This window comes from Osmerus mordax, chromosome 16, assembly GCF_038355195.1.
Source record: "Osmerus mordax isolate fOsmMor3 chromosome 16, fOsmMor3.pri, whole genome shotgun sequence".
Classification (NCBI taxonomy): Eukaryota; Metazoa; Chordata; class Actinopteri; order Osmeriformes; family Osmeridae; genus Osmerus; species Osmerus mordax.
This window is the reverse complement of record NC_090065.1, coordinates 15938831-15960980: the sequence shown is the minus strand read 5'-3', so window position 1 is coordinate 15960980 and position 22150 is coordinate 15938831. Positions and strand designations below refer to the sequence as shown.

At 44.9% G+C, this 22150-nt stretch overlaps 1 protein-coding gene and 1 non-coding gene across 2 annotated transcripts in view; both read right to left on the bottom strand.

The window, feature by feature from the left end:
* The window catches only part of eif4g1a (eukaryotic translation initiation factor 4 gamma, 1a), a 44911-nt gene extending 23577 nt beyond the window's left edge, over positions 1-21334 (bottom strand). The window contains exons 1-17 of the mRNA XM_067252599.1: positions 20946-21334; positions 18804-18930; positions 18627-18713; positions 15585-15764; positions 15375-15474; positions 14324-14475; positions 13970-14062; positions 13227-13305; positions 12194-13105; positions 11972-12060; positions 11639-11813; positions 2875-3008; positions 2464-2580; positions 1673-2071; positions 1228-1374; positions 414-647; positions 116-220 (exon numbers count right to left, since the gene is read on the bottom strand). Coding sequence (XP_067108700.1) covers positions 116-220; positions 414-647; positions 1228-1374; positions 1673-2071; positions 2464-2580; positions 2875-3008; positions 11639-11813; positions 11972-12060; positions 12194-13105; positions 13227-13305; positions 13970-14062; positions 14324-14475; positions 15375-15474; positions 15585-15764; positions 18627-18713; positions 18804-18878 — 3078 coding nt within the window. The 5' untranslated portion in view covers positions 18879-18930; positions 20946-21334. The remainder of the gene's footprint in view (positions 1-115; positions 221-413; positions 648-1227; positions 1375-1672; positions 2072-2463; positions 2581-2874; positions 3009-11638; positions 11814-11971; positions 12061-12193; positions 13106-13226; positions 13306-13969; positions 14063-14323; positions 14476-15374; positions 15475-15584; positions 15765-18626; positions 18714-18803; positions 18931-20945) is intronic.
* LOC136959620 (small nucleolar RNA SNORD66) lies at positions 304-378 on the bottom strand. The gene has a single exon (XR_010878761.1). It is a non-coding gene; the product is annotated as a small nucleolar RNA SNORD66 (small nucleolar RNA).
* Positions 21335-22150: the final 816 nt, after the last annotated feature.

The following is a 22150-nucleotide window of genomic DNA, read 5'->3' as shown; positions in this document are numbered from 1 at the left end:
AAGAATGAGGCAGTACGGAGTTACGAGAACAAGGTAAGGGAGAGGTAGGAGACGGATAGGAGGAAGGGGGCGAGAGAGATAAACAGTCTTTGGGACAGACAAGGATGCAGCATACCCTCCTGAGGTCCAGAACATCCTGGAGCATGAAGCGAATCCTGGACGAGGTCTTCTTCTCCTTGATGATCTTGTCCATCTGGTTGAAGTACTGATCCATACGAGGCTTAGAAGAACAGAGGCAGACGAGTTCAGGGTGGCAGTGGAAAGCATGTGCGTGTTTGTGTGATGTGTCTCCACTAATGTGACATCCTCAGTCTCTCAATCCCATCACTTAAGTCAGTGGCCCAGACACTCGGCTCAAAAAGATGGTCATCTTTGGAGTCAAAGGAAGCGTAGTAAAAAGGCATGTGGCTCACCTTGGCCTTCTCGAAGTCCAGGTCTTTGCCGATGGTGGACAGCAGCCTGCAGAGACACTCCAGGGACTCCTCGTCATGGTTCTTCAGCAGCTTCACCACGCAGTCGTGCATGATGGCCTCCGTCAGCATCTTCAGCTTGAACAGCTCCCCGATGAACTTGATGTTGCCCAGAGAGCGCCGCCGTGCCTTGTCCTTGGCCTCCTCAAGCTCCGCCTTCAGGCTGGCTTGCTCTTCCTGCTCGGGTGGGGATCAGACAGGCGGTCAGCTCCAAGTTAAACTTAATTTGCCCTTTTTTTTGTCTATCCCCTAGGTCTGAATTTTGACATTTGAATCTTATCGTATTTCTTCGATTAAATGCCGCCCTTAAATAAACGCCACCCTCAAAGAAACGCGCACCAAAAATGAACATTGTGTAATAAAGGCCGCCCTTGATTAAACGCTGCACCAAAAAATAAAAATAAAGGTTATTTAATTGGTTAAATTAAAACACAGTATTTATTACACAAGTAAATCACACATGTACCTGTGTCCTTGGGCAAGGCACTTCACCCTACTTGCCTCTCACTGCAGCTACAATTCACTAAATCTCTCTTACTAATTAAACGCCACCCTCGAATAAACGCTGCACCAAAAATGAACAGTGTAATAAATGCTGCAGCGTTTAATCGAAGAAATACGGTATGTGATCTTTTTGAAACAGCTGGAGAGTTCAGCTTTGCCTCTCAAAACAAGATGCTGGGGTTGGACTTGAAGGAGTCAACCACGTTTTATGTCTATGGATTCAAACGTTTCAGTGTACGGTTACGTCTCCAACCTCTTTGGCAGCTTCCATCTCCTTCTGCTTCCGCTCGAATATCTCGTCATCGTCCTGGTCCTTCTCAAACTCCTTCTGGCAGCGGTTGAGCAGCAGCTTGCGAAAGTTCACAGTGACTCCTGGCTTGTCAGTTGTGGGGACTTTGAGCTGGAAAAAAAGAATGAGAAAGGGGGCAAGGAAAGGAGATGCTTGTAAATTACTTAAACACACAAAGGGTGGTGGATAGAAAGTTGGGGAAAAGCCTAACATGGGAGAGAGGTGAGAGAAGAAAGAGGTAGGTAAGAAGGATATGAGAAAAGATAGTTCTATGGTTAAATGGAAAGAGTCAAGAGATTCTATGAGGTTAAATCTGTTCCTTAAGATTTTTTACATTCAGTTGCTTGAGCTAAAAAGGAGGACCGGAAAAGGACTTGCAGATAACAAGCGTCTTCGTGACAACACTCACCCCCATAAGGCAGCGGCACATGTTGGCGTAGGCCACTGAGAAGTTGGGCTCTGAAATGGCCTTCTCAAATATGAGGTCGATGACACCCTTCAGCCTCTCCTCTGTGTCGATGGTCAAGTCGGTCACCTGCTTCATCAGCTGCTGGAACATCTGGGGTGTCAGTTTGTTGAGGACGCTTCGCACGCGCTTGAACAGCTCCTGGGTCTTGACCTGCTCTGGGTCTTCCTCCTCAGACTCCTCCGCCCCGGTAAGGCCACGGCCTGATGCCGGCTTCTTAGCCGAGGGCTTCCAGGCCTTCTCTGCCTTGTTGAGCTGCACGTCGTCGCACAGAGACATGCTGGTGATGATTTTCCGCGGCTCCTTCCTCTGGCCCTGCTGGGAACGACGTGGGCCAGGGGGCTGGGGAGAGGGGGAAGGGAGGTAGGTGAGGGGTGAGAGAGTACGAACGCACTTCCAGGAGTGGAAGGAGGGCAGGTTGGAGCGATGAGGTAAGCAAGAACGAGCCATGACCTTCAATGGAAGACTAGATGGAGGAGACAAGGCCTATGAACTCTGTAAACACACAAAGCGTCGTTCACTAATGCTAGCCCACTATTTGAGATGAGATGAGACCATTGAGACCTAATAAGTATTAGAAACGTACCTAACAAAGTAACTCAGTAACTTATCACTATTATGGGTTCTAAAAGTGACCAAAATGTTTCTTTATGTACTAGCACAATGGACTTAAAGGAGCAAACAGAGTGTGGCAAATGAGCAAAGACCACTTAAACATTCAGTCTGTCTCTTACCGGGCCCCGCGGGCCAGTCGACTGCCTGCCCAGGTTCCCCAAAAAGGAGGGGGTGAAGTCAGGACCAGTAATCATCAGACGACCCGGATCTGCAGGACGCAGCGGGGTCTTGTTGGCCTGCCACACACACACACACACACACAATATCAACTAATCAACTAATATCAACTGCAAGATATGAATAGTATTCTTGAATTTTCTTCAGGATGAATAAAGGGAGTTAAACTGAATATTAATATCCATTGTCTCTAGTTAGAAAAGCATGAAAGTTCAAAGTTTTTGACTAGCAAGGTTTTTCTTCCTGAACATAGTTGCTAAGTAAACATACATTTAAGTACCTTTCATGCACTTACATTTGGAATTGCACCTTTCATTGCAATTCCAAATGTGCTGTGCAGGATGTGGTCGTACCTTGTCAAGGACCACATCACTGATGAGGGGCAGGCCCTCAGGCTTATGCATGCTGGCGCTGCTGAACTGAAACTCCAAGAGGAACTCCCGGTCATACCGTTTCTTGTCCTCTGGGTCAATCGGCTTCCATTGTTCTGAGGAATGGCACCAGTTTGAGAGAGGGACAAAATTATTTTATCCACTGCTGATTTTGTACTTTTGCCCACTGACAAATAAATAATCAGTCTAGAATTTTAATGGTAGGTTTATTTGAACACAGAGACAGAATAACAACAACAACAAAATCCAGAAAAACGTAAAAAGTAACGTTGGGACAGTTAAACTAGCAACTCACTGTCCCGATCTGGCCGCTGCAAAGCATTGATAAAAAAAAAATATTAAAAAAAGGCATTGTAAAACTTAACATTTTGACAATCCATCTTCCGGGCCGTTGACCATGCTGGTCAGGAATTAAAATGCAGATGCCCATCATGTTATTGCACAACTTATAACAACGGCATATCACGTAATTAAGACAGACCAGCCGTTCGCCTCGTTCCCCCAAGCTATTGAACTGCAGTAGAAGAATGGCGTCGACTTGGGTACTCGGTATCATACTGATGAAATGCTATGGAAGCTTTTATATATTAGCATTGAGGGACCAGAGGTTTCAGTTTCAGACAGACAGAGTTGTGCAGAGATGGCTGTCAGCAGGGGAGAGAGCGCGTCATGTTTGAGGTTATAAGTCAATTGTTTTGCTGACTACTACCCTTTTATTTTTTATCATTAGAAATGTGATTTCATTTTTGTTCCTTTTTATATCCAGGATGTGTTTAATAAATGGTTAAACATGTTAACAGAATAACATAATTTATAAGTCTTTGGTTTTGTTCTAACAATGATAAATTACAACTTTTGGAGGGGGGGCCAGTAAAAATGGTCTTGGGGCCAGTAAGTTTCAAACCCAGCAAAAAAATTTAACGTTGAGCCCTGCAGATCTTCTCCTAGGTCATTAAGCTTTCGAGGCTGATGTTTGGCAACTCAAACCTTCAGCTCCCGCCACAGATTTTCAATGGGATTAAGGTCTGGAGACTCCACACACTCCAGGACCTTAATGTGGTTCTTCTTGTGCCACTCCTTTATTGCCTTGGCTGTGTGTTTTGGGTCCTTGTCATGCTGGAATACCCATCCACGACCCATTTTCAATGCCCTGGCTGAGGGAAGGATGTTCTCACCCAAGATCTGACGGTACATGGCCCTGTCCATCGTCCCTTTGATGCGGTGAAGTTGTCCTGTCCCATTAGCAGAAAAACACCCCAAATCATAATGTTTCCACCTCCGTGTTTGACAGTGGGGATGGTTCTTGGATCATAGGCAGCATTCCTCCTCCTCCAAACACGGCGAGTTGAGTGATGCCAAAGAGCTTGATTTTGGCCTCGTCTGTCCACAAGACTTTTACCCAGTTCTCCTCTGAATCATTCAGATGTTCATTGGCAAACTTCAGACGGGCCTGTACAAGTTCTTTCTTGAGCAGGGGCACCTTGCGGGCGCTGCAGGATTTCAGTCCTTCACGGCATGTAGCAGAGAGTTAAACCGCCAACACAACTATTTCTGATCCACTCAGTAAGACACAGTACTGATCACCAGGACGACTGATTGCATTATATGACGTCTCATACAATGCCACTATCTTCTGGATAAGCCTCAAAGGGGCTGATGCCATACCTGGTGTTCCCCTCTCCAAGAGGGGGAAGAGCCAGCCAACGGCCCACCTTTCTCAACCTCCCTTACTCCAGAAACTCTGAATTATAAAGGATTTATCCCAAAACAGACATTTCATGGATTTACAAACATCTCTCAAAGACAATACTGCTTATGGACACTAGAAGAACTATTGGAATTTGTGTAACAATTTATGCTTTACTTTTAAATGCTGTGTTGTAATTTGATGTTTTAATGAAACTTCCTTTCCTGTTATGATAAGTCTAAACTAAACAAAACTATTTCTGAACGTTCTGAACACCACATATGGCCACTATCTTGATTGGAGATGCCATGACAGCACATGTTAAACTGGCAGACAGAAAATATTTGTCTTAGCAACACATCTGTCGAGGAACTGTCCTCAGAGGTACAAACAATCCTCAACAATAAACCAAACAACCCGAAATCCACCCAAATTACAGACCAATATCAAACCTCCCATTTATTAGTAAAGTACTGGAAAAGATAGTTTTAATCCAATTAAATTATTTTCTTGAAGAAAATAACATCCTGGAAGTCTCGCAGTCAGGTTTCAGGAAATATCACAGTACTGAAACTGCTCTCACCAAAATAATTAGCGACCTCAGACTAAACTCTGATGCAAATAAAGTCTCTATCCTTATCCTGTTAGATCTCAGTGCAGCATTTGATACAATTGATCACGACATCCTAATCAATAGACTGGAAAAGCTTATTGGGTTCACGGATAGTGTATTGAACTGGCTGAAATCATATATCACAGGAAGGAAGTTTTATGTTAGTTTAGGTGACCATAGGTCCAAGAAACACGAGAACTGCTACGGGGTTGCTCAAGGAAGCTGCTTAGGTCCATTACTTTTTTCTCTTTATATGTTACCACTCGGCGACATAATCAGAGAAACATAACATAGATTTCCATAGCTATGCGGATGACACACAACTATATATATCCACTGAACCCAACGATGCAACGGCCATCAATTCCATTACAAACTGCCTGTTGGCAATAAACAAATGGATGAATGATAACTTTCTTAAATTAAATGAAGACAAAACCGAAGTCCTACTATGTGGCCCCAAATCCAAAAGAGAGATGCTTATTAAAAATCTTGGAGGCTTAACCCCCTGTCTTAAACCAGAGGTGACGAGTCTCGGCGTAATCCTGGACTCAGATTTGAATTTCAACTCTCACATTAATAAAGTGACCAAAACAGCTTTCTTTCACCTGAGGAATATAGCAAAGGTACGACCATTCATAAACCAAAATGATGCAGAGAAGTTAATTCATGCTTTTATATCCAGCCGGCTGGACTACTGTAACGCACTTTTCACTGGTCTTCCCAAGAAAACCACTGAAAGACTACAGCTCATTCAAAATTCTGCAGCTAGATTATTAACCAAAACTAAAAGGAGAGAACACATTAGTCCTGTCCTAGCTACTTTACACTGGCTCCCTGTTACCTTCAGAATTGACTTTAAGGTCCTTTTCCTCACATACAAAGCTCTACACGGACAAGGACCTAGCTACATTGCTAACTCCTTTATAAACTACACACCAGCTAGAACACTGCGATCATCAAATGCAGGCCTATTAGAGGTCACCAGAAGCAGTCATAAGAAGATTGGTGATTCGGCCTTTGTCAATTACGCCCCAAAACTATGGAACAAATTACCCATAAATATTAGGGAAGCTAACACTCTAGACATTTTTAAAAGACAGCTTAAAACCTACCTTTTTACCGAAGCATTTAAGTAATTTTATCTCAAAAGGGTTTTCCTACTTTTTAAAGTTGTTTTCTCTCTTGAACAGAGATCTTATTGGGATTTTTATTATTGTTTGAATTATTTATCACTTGTATTATTGTTTTTATTGATTTTATGTAAAGCACCTTGAGCTACAATTCTTGTATGAAATGTGCTATATAAAGTCTTACTTACTTACTTACTATTGTTATATTTTGAAGTTCATTCCATGGACATTTGAAATATTGACTTCAATCTACCGATCACTTCACACCTATCTTATCTCAGGACAACGCCCGGTCAGGTAAACTGACCAATGAAAAGCTCACCCTCAAAAAGGGATACCCCGCATTTCTTGGATTATAAAAACCCAAGATGAACAATCACACCCTGCTTGTTCGTAGGAAATAAACTGAAGTGAACGCGTCATTTTCTAAACTATTCCTCTCAACCTGCAAATTCACTGAGCGCCCGGAACTTTGGCAAAAGATTCCGTTGTTCTATTTTCGTTGGACGATAACGGAACCATTGACTCTACCCTTCTTCAAGCCGACCAAAGTAACTGCGATTTGCTATATTTCTTACTTGTGAACATTGGCATATTGTGGTTGAATTTGTTATGTTTGATTCTAGTTGCAAATGACAACCTAGCTCTCGTTAGGATTATCCTACCATCGCATAGACTGTCCAGTTGTCTCTTGAGGCCTATCTCTCTCCTCCCCTTTCCCCTCTCTACATGCTCTCCCATTGTGTATCCCGCTTCCATAACGGTATAGGACCTACTGTACTGTTTTAGCCAAACTAATCCATAACTTATCTGGTATTTGTTCATCCCAATTACATTTGCTTAAAATAAATCATTGTGTATAATATTCGCGTATCCCTCCCTCCTGATCTGCTCTACTTTCATAGAATTCACTACTTAAGATTAGACTGATTATTACGAAGGCTATTATTCAATATTATTCAATAAGGTTTCCTCTGTCCCTTTAACAAATAAGAGGTGGTGCCCCCAAGAACTACATACTTTATTATAAATTAAGTATTGCTAATCTTAAACGAGCAAACCCCGCTACAGGCATAGTGTTACCAATTGTATTCATGGTCCCAGCTGCCTTGAGATCATTGACAATATCCTCCCGTGTAGTTCTGGGCTGATTCCTCACCGCTCTCATTATCATCATTGCAACTCCACAAGGTGAGATCTTGCATGGAGCCCCAGACCGAGAGGGAGATTGACAGTTCTTTTGTGTTTCTTCCATTTGCGAATAATCGCACCAACTGTTGTTACCTTCTCACCAAGCTACTTGGTGATGGTCTTGTAGCCCATTCCAGCCTTGTGTAGGTCTACAATCTTGTCCCTGACATCCTTGGACAGCTCTTTGGTCTTGGCCATGGTGGAGAGTTTGGAATCTGATTGATTGATTGAGGGAAGGAGTGGACAGGTGTGGACAGGTGTGATCAACAACTATGTCATCGGTGGCACCATCTTTCCACACAAACCAATTCACAAACTCACATGGAAGTCACCTGACGGTTCCACCACCAACCAGATCGATCACATCTTGATCAACGGAAAGTGGCGCAGGTCTCTCCAAGATGTTAGAGTTTACCGTGGAGCCGATGCCAACAGCGACCACTACCTCGTAACAGCCATTATCAAGCTGAAACTAAGGAAAGCGGAAAAGCTGAGTCAACATAGGAAACATCTTGATGTAGCCAAACTAAGGTACCCTAAGACCAACAAAGAGTTCTGCCTGGAACTGAGGAACCGCTTCAGTACTCTGACGCAACATCCTCACCACTGAGAGTGACCAGATCACGAGATGGGTTGAGCATTTCCGTGAGGTACTCAACTGCCCAGAGCCAGACAACCCTGCCAACCCTCCACCAGCAGAAACTGTCCTTGACATCAATACCAGCCCCCCAAGTAAGGAAGAGGTCAAACTCGCCATCAAAGCCTTGAAGAATGGGAAAGCCGCCGGCATAGACTCTGTTCATGCAGAGATGCTGAAGCTGACCTGAACACCTCGGTCAATGTGCTTACTGATCTCTTTAAAGACATCTGGGAGGGGGAAGTAATACCCCAAGATTGGGACAAGGGACTGATTGTCAAACTCCCCAAGAAAGGAAACCTCCAAAACTGCATCAGGGGCAGGGGCATCACCCTGCTGTCAGTACCATCCAAGGTCTTCTGCAGGATTCTACTTGACAGAATTGACACCGCTATTGACCAGATGCTACGGCAAGAGCAGGCAGGGTTCAGGAGAGGAAGGGGCTGCATAGACCAGATCTTTGCTCTGAAGAACATTATTGAGCAGTGCGTAGAATGGAACACTCCCCTGCACATCAACTTCATCGACTTTCGCAAAGCCTTTGACAGCCTACATCGTGACACCCTATGGAAGATTGTTAGGGCCTATGGAGTTCCCCCAAAACTGGTCACTCTCATGGGGTTGTTCTACCGTCACTTTGAATGCAGCGTCATTGTTAGCGGTGAGCCATCCACATGGTTCACTGTGGAGTCTGGTGTGCGGCAAGGGTGTACTATTTCCCCCATTCTCTTCCTGATTGCCATAGACTGGGTCATGCGGAATACAATTGACAGACCCAGGAGTATCCAGTTGACTTGATGACCTAGATTTTGCCTATGATCTTGCTGTCCTTGCATCAAAACACATCCACCTGCAGGAGAAAACTGACAGACTGAACAAATATGCTCAACAGGTAGGGCTGAACATAAATGCACCCAAAACTCAAGTGATGTGCATCAATGCCACTCCAGATGCACCAATCACAGTGAACGGGCATGCTCTTGACTATGCTGAGGACTTTACATACTTGGGAAGCCTTGTCAGCAAAGACAACTCTGCACAGAAAGACATTAGAGCAAGACTCGGAAAGGCACAAGGTGCTTTTGCTAGGCTACACTCCATCTGGAAATCTAAGCAATACAGCCTAAGAACAAAGGTCCGACTCTTCAACAGTAACATAAAATCGGTGTTGTTGTACGGCTCGGAGTGCTGGCGAGTAACATCTTACGACATGAAAAAAGTCGAAGCCTTCCACAATGGATGTCTCAGGAAACTCTGCCGAATCTTCTGGCCTGAGAAAATATCTAATGCACATTTATACAAGAAGACTAAGTGCAACAGTGTGGTGCTGGAGATCAAACGCCGCCGACTCGTTCTCAGGATGGACCAGGACCGCATCCCCAAAATCGGCCTACGATGGACTCCACCTTGGAAAAGGAAGCAAGGCCGGCCCAAAAACACCTGGCGTCGAACGGTGACAGCGGAGATGAAAGAGATGAACCTAACCTGGGGTGAAGCACAGCATGCGGCACAAGACAGGTCCAGATGGAGGCAGATCGTCGAAGCCTTAAGGCCGAAATATGCTTCTGCGTCTCCGTTTACAGATGGGCGGGCACACGGATACGCACGGATACGGACGGATAGACTTCGTTTATGGTTCTCCGTAGGCTGTGGGTGCTGAAAACAATTCACCGCCAGAAGAGTAGGTGGCGCAACGGTTTTTTGTAAGTCGTCGTGGAGTGTTTATCTACCTAGGTTATCGAGAAGTCGGAGCAAATGTACAAATTAGCCGTTCCATCAATAAAATACGCACATTTTCAGCAACTACACTGCCCATTTCTCATCACATTTTAATTCAGATGCTGATTTACATGTACTGTTTAGCTGAAATATGAATTGTAAAAACGTACAGCAATGGCGGTCAAAGGATTCTGTTCGTCCTGTTTATCACGGCAACCCCGCCCCTGACGCAAGCGGTTCTTAATACGGACCAATCACAGCCAAGGGGTATCCGTAAAATGACGGACGGACGGTCAGGAAAATCAGGAGGTGCACGTAGAGCTCTCCGAAGGGCTCGGAGAGGGCACAGAGAGGGCGTTCCTTGACGGAGAGGGCGTTCCCTGTCTCCGTAAAAACGCAGAAGTATAAATCGGCCTTAATGTCCCATTAGGGACGAAGAGGATTAATAAATAATAAAATAAATGGACAGGTGTCTTTTATAAAGGTATCAAGCTGAGATTAGGAGCGCACTCTCAGAGCTTAAAGTTTTCCGGCACCGTGCCGGATGTCCGGCTGTGAGGAAGAAGAAAAAAAACGTTTTGCTCGAGGAAGCTACTGTATGCCAGCAGCGGTAAGAAAGTGCTTGCTTGTCATGAGTTAGACCCTAGTCATAGAGCTGCCACCCGTGCACTCAAACTTACCACAACGTTGCCGGGAACTAGTGATGGGAAGTTTGGATCATTTTACGGACTCGGTTCTTTGAATCTCGTTCATTAAAAAGAACGAATCGTTTTTCGAGTCATTTGTTCATTTCAACGGGGGGGGGGGGGGGGGGGCGAACGACATCACTAGCTGACACCGTTGTCTATGACTGACCGTGTCTGCGTTTGTGCACATTTATTGCGGAACATGACTTGTCATTCAGTTTCGCAGCCACTGGTCACCCTGCGCAGAAAACTAGCAGAAGACAAAAAAGCATTAACTAGCCTGTCGGCTTCAAAATAACATGCAAGTTACATGAACACTCATGGCATCGCACTACAGTTAAAAAAATGTTTGTCTGAGAAGCTAAAAAAAAAAAAAATGCATGTTCTCACTCAATGTTAAGTGCAGTTTCTCTCCACCCCCCACCCCCAAAAAAATTTCTGGCTCGGGATTCTTTTTTCACTTTAACCCCTGCACTCTTAAAGGGAGTGCTCCTAATCTCAGTTTGTTACCTGTATAAAAGACACCTGAGATCCAGAAATCTTTCTGATTGAGGAGGGGGCAAATACTTATTTTCACTCATTAAAATGCACATCAATTTTGACATACTTTTTTCTGGATTTTTGTTGTTATTCTGTCTCACTGTTCAAATAAACCTACCATTAAAATTATAGACTGATCATTTATTTGTCAGTGCAGTGTTTCCTCTCGGATTCTTTTTAGCAGTGGGGGCAGGTTTGTCCGAAAATCACCAGTTAACTTAATTTAAATTTGCAAGAACTATAGACTAATACAATAACAGGCTTAAATGAACTGACAACATAAAGTTATACGACTTTCAGTTATCAAGGACGCACAAGGACGCAATCTCAACTGCGGTGTGAAGCGTGTGTCTGTGTTATTCTCCGACATGCACACTAACAATCACTGCTGATAGACAACCTTTTGTACAGCCCTATTTCTGATACCGTGGCAGCAGAAATGTTGCAGTGGCGGGCTGGGATCAAATAATTTAGTGTAACTGTGGTTTAGATGAAATGTAGACACTCAAGGGCCCCCACCTCCTTTGTATTGGTACTTCCCTACAGCTGATTTGGGTTCAGATGTGTCGGGCTCAGAGTTTTGCTTGTCCTCCTTCTCCTCCCACGTCTCCTCAGAGGCCTTGGCCGGCAGGGCAGCCAGAGTGGAGGGGGCAGGCTCGGCCTGAGGTTCTGGAGCGGGCTTAGCCTCCTGCTCCTAATAAAATGAAGGGACAAGGCAATAAGAATATATGGTGGTTTTGTGAAACCACCACAAGGCCACCCCTATAAGAGGCTAATGTTGTGTTGTGACAATTTTTTTACATTGACAACTTGAACACTGGAAGTTGAGTTGGACCACAGGCAGACATGCACCTCTTTGAAGGCATCCAGGAGATCTCCAATGGCCTCTTTCTTGTTCAGCTCCTTCATGTTCCTCTTCTTCTTTGGCACAGACACAGCAGCTGCAGGAGGGAGGTAAGGCTGTCAAAGTAAAGCTGAAGCAGAACATTAGGAATGTTGGCCCGTTTGGGGTCTGAACATGTAGCTGTCTCTGAACACACAACCCTAGATTCATTCCTCCCCATTTCCCCTCACCATGCATAGTAGTTTCCTCTGTGGGGCAACTGGCAGAGTGCAAGTTATCCATCTTCTCTTCCTCCTCCTCTTCCTCATTGTGACCTAGTGTCGTCACACCAGCTAAAGAGGTGGGTTCATGAGGTTGAGGCCCGTCGACCTCCGCAGGGGATTTGGTGTCCCCACACTCCGACTGGGGTACGTCTTCTGACAATTCCTCCAGGTCCTGAGGGAGGCCGTTGGACAGTGGAGGCTCAGCCTTGTAGGTCGGCGTGGCCTCTGCCTCAGGACTGCCCTGCAGAGAAGCGGCCCGGGTCAGGGTGGCAGGGGCTGCCGTCCCCTGCATACCGACTAGAGGCTCCATGATGGCGCCTGTACCGACAGAGGCTTCGGTTTCCTCCTTCGAGGGGGGAGTCACATTATAGCTCTTGACCGCAGCGAGCGGCGCCTGCATTTGCAGCACTGCAGTTTTGACCTCCGGTTGGCTGGCGACGGCAGGCTCCTCCCCCACCGTCATCTCGGCTTCATCATCCTCCTCCTGCATCTTCTCCTCTTGGACTGCAGGCTTCTCGGACGCAGCCAGCGTGACATCGGGGCTGTCCTGATTGGAAGGGTGCTCCTGGACACGTGATGTCATCGTCAAGGTCACCGGGGCATCCACTGTGTCGCACACCTGAGGGACGGCGAGAGTGGCCACGGTGGGCTCTGAGGGGGGAGTTGGGGAGCACCTGGTTGGTGCTGATGGGGAGGGTGCAGGTGACTGATCTTTGCCAGGTGAGATGGGTGCCTCAATTGAGGCCACCACTTCTGATTGAATGGTCTGCTCATAGGGAAGGTCTCTCTGTGTGTCTGTTTCAGGCCCTGCCTCAACTGCAGGCTCAGGAGAGGTCGACACAGGGGAAGGTGGGGTTCCGGCTGTAGCAGCAGTTTCATCTGTACGTTGAGGACATAGAACGTTCTTTTTAATGGGAAAAACGTGAATTTAAAATACCTCCTCGACTGCTGTCCTCAGTCTAGCTAGCTTCATGCATATGTTTAGCCAGTGACAGCTCACCTGTTCTCGTCGTCATGGCGATGGGCTGTGTTACTTCACCATTGGTCTGAGCTGGGCCTCCTCCGTCAGGCAAGGAGGCCTAGAGGGCAGAGGGCGCCCGTGTCAAATACACACATTTAAAACGGCCAGCTTTTGAAACAAGCACATTCAGGGCTCCAGTCACAAACACAAATGGAGCAGAGGCCTAGTAAAGTGGAAGACAATAACATCAGTCTGCTGGATGTGAATAGAACTGACAGTGAACAGAACATGGTGATAAATCATGAGTTGTGAATGGAAGTGAAACCCATTATAGTCTCCTTTATGACATCATATTTAATTGTTAGGGTTCTGCCATTTTGGGACAAAAGCATGTAGGATTAAAAGATGGGTCTGGACCCCTCATTAGTGGAATATCACACCTCAAACTATGAAACATAACCCAATAAAGAAATATAAATAAAGAAATATAAATGCAGACTTTTACTGGACTATAGGCATTGATACAATAATTCTGTGATGATAAAAAATAACCTCTGTATGGCTTACCAGCTACTGGTAAGCCTGGTAACTAGCTAATGGAGATTAGCTAGTTAGCAAGTTATGTTGTTTTAGGTAACAAGTTCTACGTATACAGTTTATGCTGCCACTGGCTCCATGACATTCAAATGTTCATACTATGGTGACGATGTGGTCTTAACCTTCCATCCTTCAGCCTACTACTCCCAAGCCCCTCTAGGGCTGTATGTAGCGGTGGGGCTTACCTGTGGGGGAGTGGGTGTAGAGGTGGACCTTCCTCCGGCCATGATCTCCTCTGTGATGTCACGTCCACCCTGGTTAGGGTCTCGTATTCTGATCTGGGAGAAGAGGGGAGGAAAAAAACAGTGGGAGTGAAGTTGAGTTGCCAGTTGCCAATTAATGTCCTGCCCCTGATGCACCTTCCCTCACTGGTGCCAACTCCTCACTGTAGAGTTCATACTTCACACAAAGGACACATCATTGTCACTGGAAGGCAAAAGGGAAATTTCCACATTGAGTGAACAAAAAAAGGGGTTTCTCCATTGTCCTATTGACCTGGTTAGCCAGGTCACATCCTGTGTGTGTGAGAGTGTGTGTACCGGTTTGCGCTCCCTCTTTGGTGGGCCTTGTGGCTGGGCTGGCGGCTGCTGGGGAGGTGGGGCTTGTTGCTGTTGCTGGGTGGTGCTGATCATGACAGGCGTGGGCTGGACTGATGGCGAGTATTGGGGCTGGGCTGGGTAATATGCACCAGCTACGGGTTGAGAGAGGAGGGGGAAGAGAGAGAAATTTGAAATATAATAAATACACTGAAATGACAGACATTCAGACAAGGATTAACTCCCCCCACCTCCTCACACATACATTATTCAAAAACAGACACCCGTCAAGTAAGAAAATAACATATCTGAACTAATTGCGTACAGCACTGTTGAAGAAAGGATGCAGCATTCTCTTACCACCTCGGTCTCTCTCACACACACACACGCACGCACTAATACACGCACTACTCACCAGGGTAGCGCTGGGAGGTGAGAGGAGCCCCGTGAAGAGAGAGACGCCCGTTCTCTCGCCCGCCCCCTCTCCCCCCACCGCCCCGTCTTTCCCTTGCAGCAAGAGAGGGCTCTGAAGCAATGTTGCAAAGAGGGGAGCGAAGTAGCAAAATGGCAAAAAAGAAAAAGGACGACAAAGCAGGAAAAGACAGGAAGAGTGAATGAGAGGAACCAGAGGAAGCAGGGTGTTAGAGCTTTGTCAGTGAGACTGCAGAGAGATAGAACAAGGACTGAGAACATGAAACGAGAAGCAGAGATCTGTCACACCACCGTACATTCGAGGGCGACCCGCTAGAAGGGTTCCCTCGACCCAGAGTAAAATACGTATGAGCTCACACCACAGACATACACGCGCACGCACATGCACACACACACGCTTGCCAAGCAAAACCACTGCTGACAACCATATAGTGGTCCATCACAGGTGCGAAGACACCCGAGTCAGCCCTCTGCTTTTAGTTAGCCCTTGAGGTTTTACACATTTTGTGAGTTGTGGTGGTGCATTCCTTGTTTGTTGCCATGTGGGGCCACGTTGTGGTCATGGTTGAGTTTGTGGTTGTACTTGGTAAATACCAGCCCATGTCAGAGCAGTACATCCTACCGTAAGCAGTGTACTCGGCTGGACTAGATCCTGGGTAGAAGCCTGCTGTGCCACTGGTCACAGGGTACTGCTGAGCAGGGGCCATATAAGGAGTCCGGTACTGGAGGGGGAGGAGATCATGTTTATGTTGAATGGAATCCGAGTTGCGTCTGTCACTTGTGAGTGTGTGTGTGTGTGTACGGGAGGGTGTACTAGTATGATTGGTCATACCTGTCCAGGAGGGATGAAGTAGCTTTGTGGGGAGCCTGCAAAGGACAGCTGCTGCTGGGGGATCATCATCATCTGGGAGCCAGTCTGGTAGACGTGTGTAGGTCCCACTGGCCTGGGTCCACTACTGGTTTGGACCCGTGGGGCACTGCTGGGCATAGCTGGCCGGTTCTGGTAGTACGGCTACACCAGGTGGAGGGAGCGTAAGGGAAAGGGGGGGTCAAGAACAATAGGAGTGAGATTTTGAGCAAGCTTGCTCATGCGGGTAATGCCATATTGTGCTAAGAAATGTCTTTTTACGTAAATACATGTTTTCTTTGTACGTAATAATTGCATGTGAACTCCATAATTATGTAAATCATAACCATTTTAAGTTCTGACATTTTGTACTACCATATCAGATTGTGCTACCTTAGTGCAAAATATATAGGGCTAAACCTAACCTTAACCTGCAGGACATTGAGCAGTAGCTCTGCCAGGGCACCGGAACTACACAATTTGACTTTAAATGTATCTGCTCTTAGATTGGACCTTGCCATCCTCCTCTCCAAATTTTTTGACCACCCCAGCTTTGTTAAACAAGCCAAAAAGCTTTTTTTTCATATAGGGTGGCTAAAGGAATAGGGGAAGGAGCAAGAGAGAGCAGCAGTTACCTGTAGAGCTCTGTATCCACCCTTCAGCCGTACAAAACACGAGCAGAGCAAGAGAAGAGAAGAGTGAGATAGAGAAAGAGATTGAGCAGGGAGAAGAAAATAAAAAAAGAATAGAGGAATGAAAGAGATAGTATGAGAAGCAGAAGTCAATCACCCAGCCATTTACAGTTAGCTGAAAAGGCAGTTCTTCCACATGCACCTTAACACTTATTTGGTATAACGTGTTCAACTATGTTTGACTCGATAGATGGCCATCCTGTGTTTTCCGTGGTATTAAAATGTGTGCAAGGCCTTGTTCCATAAACAGAGAACATGAGGGCCACGGGCCAGACTACGGACAAAGCCAGATTGACCCAACAATTGTGAAAAATGTCATGGACTGAGCTAGAGAAAGCTTGAATCCAGCATGAGAATGACATCCAATGATCGTCTTGACTGCATGCTCTACACAAAGGAGGGACAGTGAGGGGAGGGGGGGGGGGGGGGGGGGGGGTTAGTACCTGTTGGTGTAAAGCACGGGGTCCTGGAGCAAACTGGGAGGACAGCAAGAGAAAGCAAGAGATCAAGGTTGAGAGCCAGAAGGCATGCAAGAACGGTTACACACATGTACACTAGGGGTGGAACGGTACATGTACCAAACCGTACGGTACGGGCGTCACGGTTCGGTGCATGAAATTACACGGAGAATACACGGTATAAACTCGTATTGAGAGACTTGTTGCTCTTGTTGGTTAGTTGTAACGGTTTCAAATTCTTGTACTCGCTGTGAAATATTTTACTGTTGATAGTTTTTTCTACAGGTGCACTCTTGTGGAGAGTTTCATGTTGTTCAATTGTGACTTGTTTAACTGCATGCTCTTATGGTTCTTCCCTTTGGCACTTATTTGGTTACCCACAATGTATGCTTCATATTTTGGCTGCTCGCAATGTTTGGGGCTATCTCGTTGTTATGATCAGTGACCTATGCTCTTTTGTAAAGCTCTCTCTTGGAAGTCGCTTTGGATAAAAGCATCTGCTAAATACATAAATGTAAATGTAAAAAATAAATAAAACTTGCGTGCAAATTAATTAATGTAATGAGGAACTACTGTTAGATACTCGTGTTCTTTAGGGACATCTAATCTGTAGCTCTGAAGCTCTGATTGGTGCCGCCGTGAGTCAGAGATACGCAAGCTAGCAGCACTAAAAACGAGTATGGCAAGTGGTGGCGACCCATGAGAGATAAAGGACCCGCCGGCCTTTTTAAGATTGCAAGTTTGGGAAAACTTTTTGTACTACTGTAACTTTCCCATTCAGTTACAGTAGTACAGGCGAGAGAGTGGTGGATAAGACGAGCACTGTGTGTCGGCGTTGTTCAGGAGTTGTGGGCAGTGACGTGCAGTCTGGGTAGGCAAGGTAGTCACTGCCTACCCTGCCAAAATTCAAACGTAAACATTTTTATTAAATCATTTTATTTAATAAACTTGTATTTTTACTGTTTATTCTTGTGATTTATATATGCAATATGTGTGTTATTCCAATAGTTTAGACGTTACGATGACGCATAATGAAATATAAATTTTTTGACGTTCACTGCGGACGACAAGCGAAAAACTCACTTGCGCACTTCGATCCTGTATTCTTCAACATGTACAGTACCAGTCAAAAGTTTGGACACATTTTCCCATTCAAGTGCCTAGCCTCTTACTGACATCACCGCACGTCACTGGTTGTGGGGTATGTGAGTGGAAATACATCTACATTTAGTCATTTAGCAGACGCTCTTATCCAGAGCGACTTACAGTAAGTACAGGGACATTCCCCCTGAGGCAAGTAGGGTGAAGTGCCTTGCCCAAGGACACAACGTCATTTTGCATGGCCGGAAATTGAACTGGCAACCTTCAGATTACTAGCCCGATTCCCTAACCGCTCAGCCACCTGACTCCCTGACATCTAACATGCTAACGCATATAACGCATCTGGCGTGTGCTAAATGACAAAAAATATCAGACGCCATCACCCAGGTGTGCCAATCACTGGAACGAGACAAAACATTATTTATTTATTTTTTACTTCTCCCTACAGTGCTTAACCAGCCATTAGATACACATACGGCCAAATAGGGCCAAAAGAATTACTGACGCAATCGGAATTTACATGTCATCTTCAATGCGCCGTATTCACTCGTAGAGGAACCTGGTTTGTTTTGCTTTTCCCTCCGTTGTACCGAACTCGTACCGACCGTGATGTCTGAACCGCGGTATGAACCGAACCGTGACCGAACCGTGACCGTACCGTTCCACCCCTAATGTACACAACATACAAAGCCCATATGACAGGAGAGGGTTGGAATAAGGATCTTGGAGTTGGCACAAAGGAAAGTTAAAAAGAAAGAATGTGCAGGGAACTATACCTGTCGTGGCTGCGGTGCAGGGTTCATTTGCTGAGGTGGTGGATTGGCAAACACAAGAGATGGGGGCTGTCCTGGGGCATAAGCAGCCTTATGATGGGTTGTAGAAACGGAACCGTTAGTTAACTTCCTGCCAACCTGCTGTGGGAAACTGAACCCCACACTGTCATTGTCTCTCACCTGTGTCAATCCAGGGGAGGGGGCAGGGTGTGGGACAGAAGTGGGTCCCGTTATAGGCTGTAGTGGCTTGTTCATTTCACGTGTTTCTGTGGTTCTGCATCAGGGTAGCGCTGACTTGCTAGCCTACCTGACAAAAAGAAAACACATGGCGATAAACTAATAATTCTGATATTTCAGTTGGTTCAAGCTCTCTTTCACAAAGACGCACAGTTTGTTTACTTTCCAACACTAATTCTTCACCAAGAAGTGCAATGTAGATTCATAAGAGAACTGACTCAAAAACATAAGACAGATGAATCATTTAATATTTGGTGTGGAAGATTTATTATTTTTCCAGTCTTATAAGCCTTGCATATTGAGTTAGTGCCTTGTCAGAAAGTAAGGGTGTGGCATTCTGTCCCTACTCTGATAAGAGGAATGACTCCACCCTAAACCCCTCAGCACACATGTGCATCATTCAAGCACAGTGATTCCTGTCCTCCTTGTCACAATACCTAAAAAGTGTATTCCCTCTTCGCAGTCACATCTATCTGAAGAAACAATGGTTGGACAGTATCTGAATCACTTTTAAAAAGGGACAGTTCCACCACACTACCTTGCAACAACAGGGTAGATTAGGTACTGTAAAACATCTAGATAGCATTGATATAAATGTTAAAAATCCACAGACACAGTAAAACATCTTAAATGGCTTAGATGCAGAATCATTTTCATGTTTTGTCACAGTAAATTATGTTTTAGGGTTGGGGGGATTCTCGTCCTTACCCCACCCCACCGTACTACATAGAGTTTTAACTTTATACCAGATCTAGCCAGTTATACTTAAGATTTATATGACAGTGCTAGCCATTTTAAAAACAAAAGCTACTATTTGATTGAATAAATTAAATGATGAGACCATTTAGAAACATTTTTTCAAATGTACGCCCACCAAGCTTGGAAAGACCTTAACCATGTTAAAACTTTGACTACTGGTGTTGGCTAATCAACTTCAGCTGTCAACCATATGGCGACTTGCTCGTAAGCCACATAGGAGCAGTCTTGAGTGAAAAGAAGACAGGGCAATCCCTTAGAACAAGTGAACAGAGTAGCCAACAAAAAAATAGTTTCTTGTTATATCGTGCTCGGCCTTTAGTCTAGCTTGCTACACACTGCATTGCTTAACAGCATAAAAAAGGCCGGGTACTGTTAGCTGGCTTAATAGCCGACTAGTTATAGCAGGCCAGCCTACGTGTCTCTACTAGCTAGTGAATCTACTAGGCAAGCTCCACAAAATCAAACCTATCGCGAGATGCATTATGGCTACTAGCTAGCTAACGTTAGCTTTAAATCGAAAGACAGTAAAGTGGGCATCACAATGTTTGTTCAAAAAAAACTTTCAGCAATAACGTTTCACAATTGAGCCGGATGTTTAGCCACCCGTCAATCTTATATCTACTTTCATTTGTATTACCATAATAGTGCTGAAAATGAATTGACTGCAGGCCTCACTAGATGCACACTGAAAGTGGGCATGACAATTGCCTTCTTAACCTAAAAAGCTGACGATGGCTTGCTTTATTTGTGTGACAGGTCAGATCATTTAGCTATAGCATGAGCAGTTATATGGAGGGACAGCAGGCAACAATACCGCCATGGTTAACGTAACTATATGTACACACACGATATACAATGTGGGACCTGCTGTCATTCACCATCAAGACTTGGAAGTCCTCGCAAAAATGTACGAATAGGGCAGTTTATGGCGATGGCTAAAGCATGTCGCTAATATGGCAATGGCTAGCAAGCGATCTAAATTAAAAAGCTGTCAAATTAGCATGATCGCGTTATGCTAGCTAGGATACCTAGTCGCATTCATAGCCAATGCACTGGATGGCCAGTGGTGTATTTAGTCCGCTGCTATTAAGCGAAATAAACATATATAGACTAGGTAGACTACTTACTTGTAGTTACCCAAAACAGTTATTTTAGTTTATGAATTTAAGTGAATTTCCTTTAAGGCGAAATACATTTTGTTAAACTAGCTAGCAAACAGTCACATCATGTCACGCTAACCTTGTATGGGTTGACTTTTTGTAAGGCCTTGATAGTGGACGGCTAGCCAACATGTCTTGTTAAAAACGAAGGGACCAGGTTTCTTACCAGCAATGAATAGTATCTGTGCGTTCGAATGGAAGACTGGAATCGGCAACTATATCCTAATCTAGTCCGTTACTTAGTAGTCGTATTGCTAGGTACCTTGTCCTCTCCTCCAAAGGGAAAGTGGTGCCCTTATTGACTCAGCTAGTTAGCTTATTGGTAGATAGGGTGACTGCTGTTGCTGTCATATGCTCTTTAAATCCCCAGAGCGTGCAAAAGTAGAAGGACACAAAATTAAATACTTGCAGAGCACTATTGACAATTCCGATGCCTCCTAAAAAAGCCTTTGGACCTGAGGTCCATGATCAAGGCGCCGATGGTGAAGGATTGCCGGTTAGATATACACACTTTAGGCTTTTCCTTCGGTTTACTGTGAGGCCATGGTGTGATGCATTCCCGTCCGGTGAGCCGGTCGGTCTGTGCGCCTGGAAGTCGCATGGGTACTTCCGGAAAATAATACAAGATGCCATCTCCCCGGTCATGTGACAGTGGATAAAAACGCTACGTTTCAGAAAGGTTTTTCAGTAGGCCTATGTTTGCTGAAAGCAAAAACAGTATTATTCTGCATATTTATTAGGATTCCTCCGTCAGGTGAAAATAATGAATATATTGAGATTAACAAAAATTACTGGATTAAAATGAAGGTGACGGAAATACATGTGAAGTGGAAATGGAGGTGAAGAAAATGGATGTGAATTGGAAAATAGTGGTAAAAATGTAAGTGAATTGAACATTTTCATAAATTATCAGTAGATTTGATATCAGCCTGTTTTACTTTCATCACATTAATATACAATATTTCAATTTTTCATTGAAGACAAGTGGTTTCAAGGGTGAAAGAAACAAAAATTGAGGTGATGAAAATGCATGTGATTTAAAAAAAAAGAGGGACAAAAATGAATGTGTATTTAAAAATAAAGTGATACATTTTCGAGTTTCACACCTTGAAATGCCCGGAATGGAAGGCTGATTAACCATGTGCAAATCACATTTTCCCACCATGTATACCTTTCCTGGTGGGGGTTCTTGAACCTCCACAAAGCCCCAAAAGATGCAAGTCAAAGGCAGATTAACTTCCCTGCTGCTTGGTCAGTTGGAGGTTACCAACTCTTCATATGTCAAACTGTTCAGCAGGCTGACTTGCTATTCATAGCTGTGAAACCAACACCATCTTTCTATCTTCTATACTTTTCATGCTATAAAGTGAA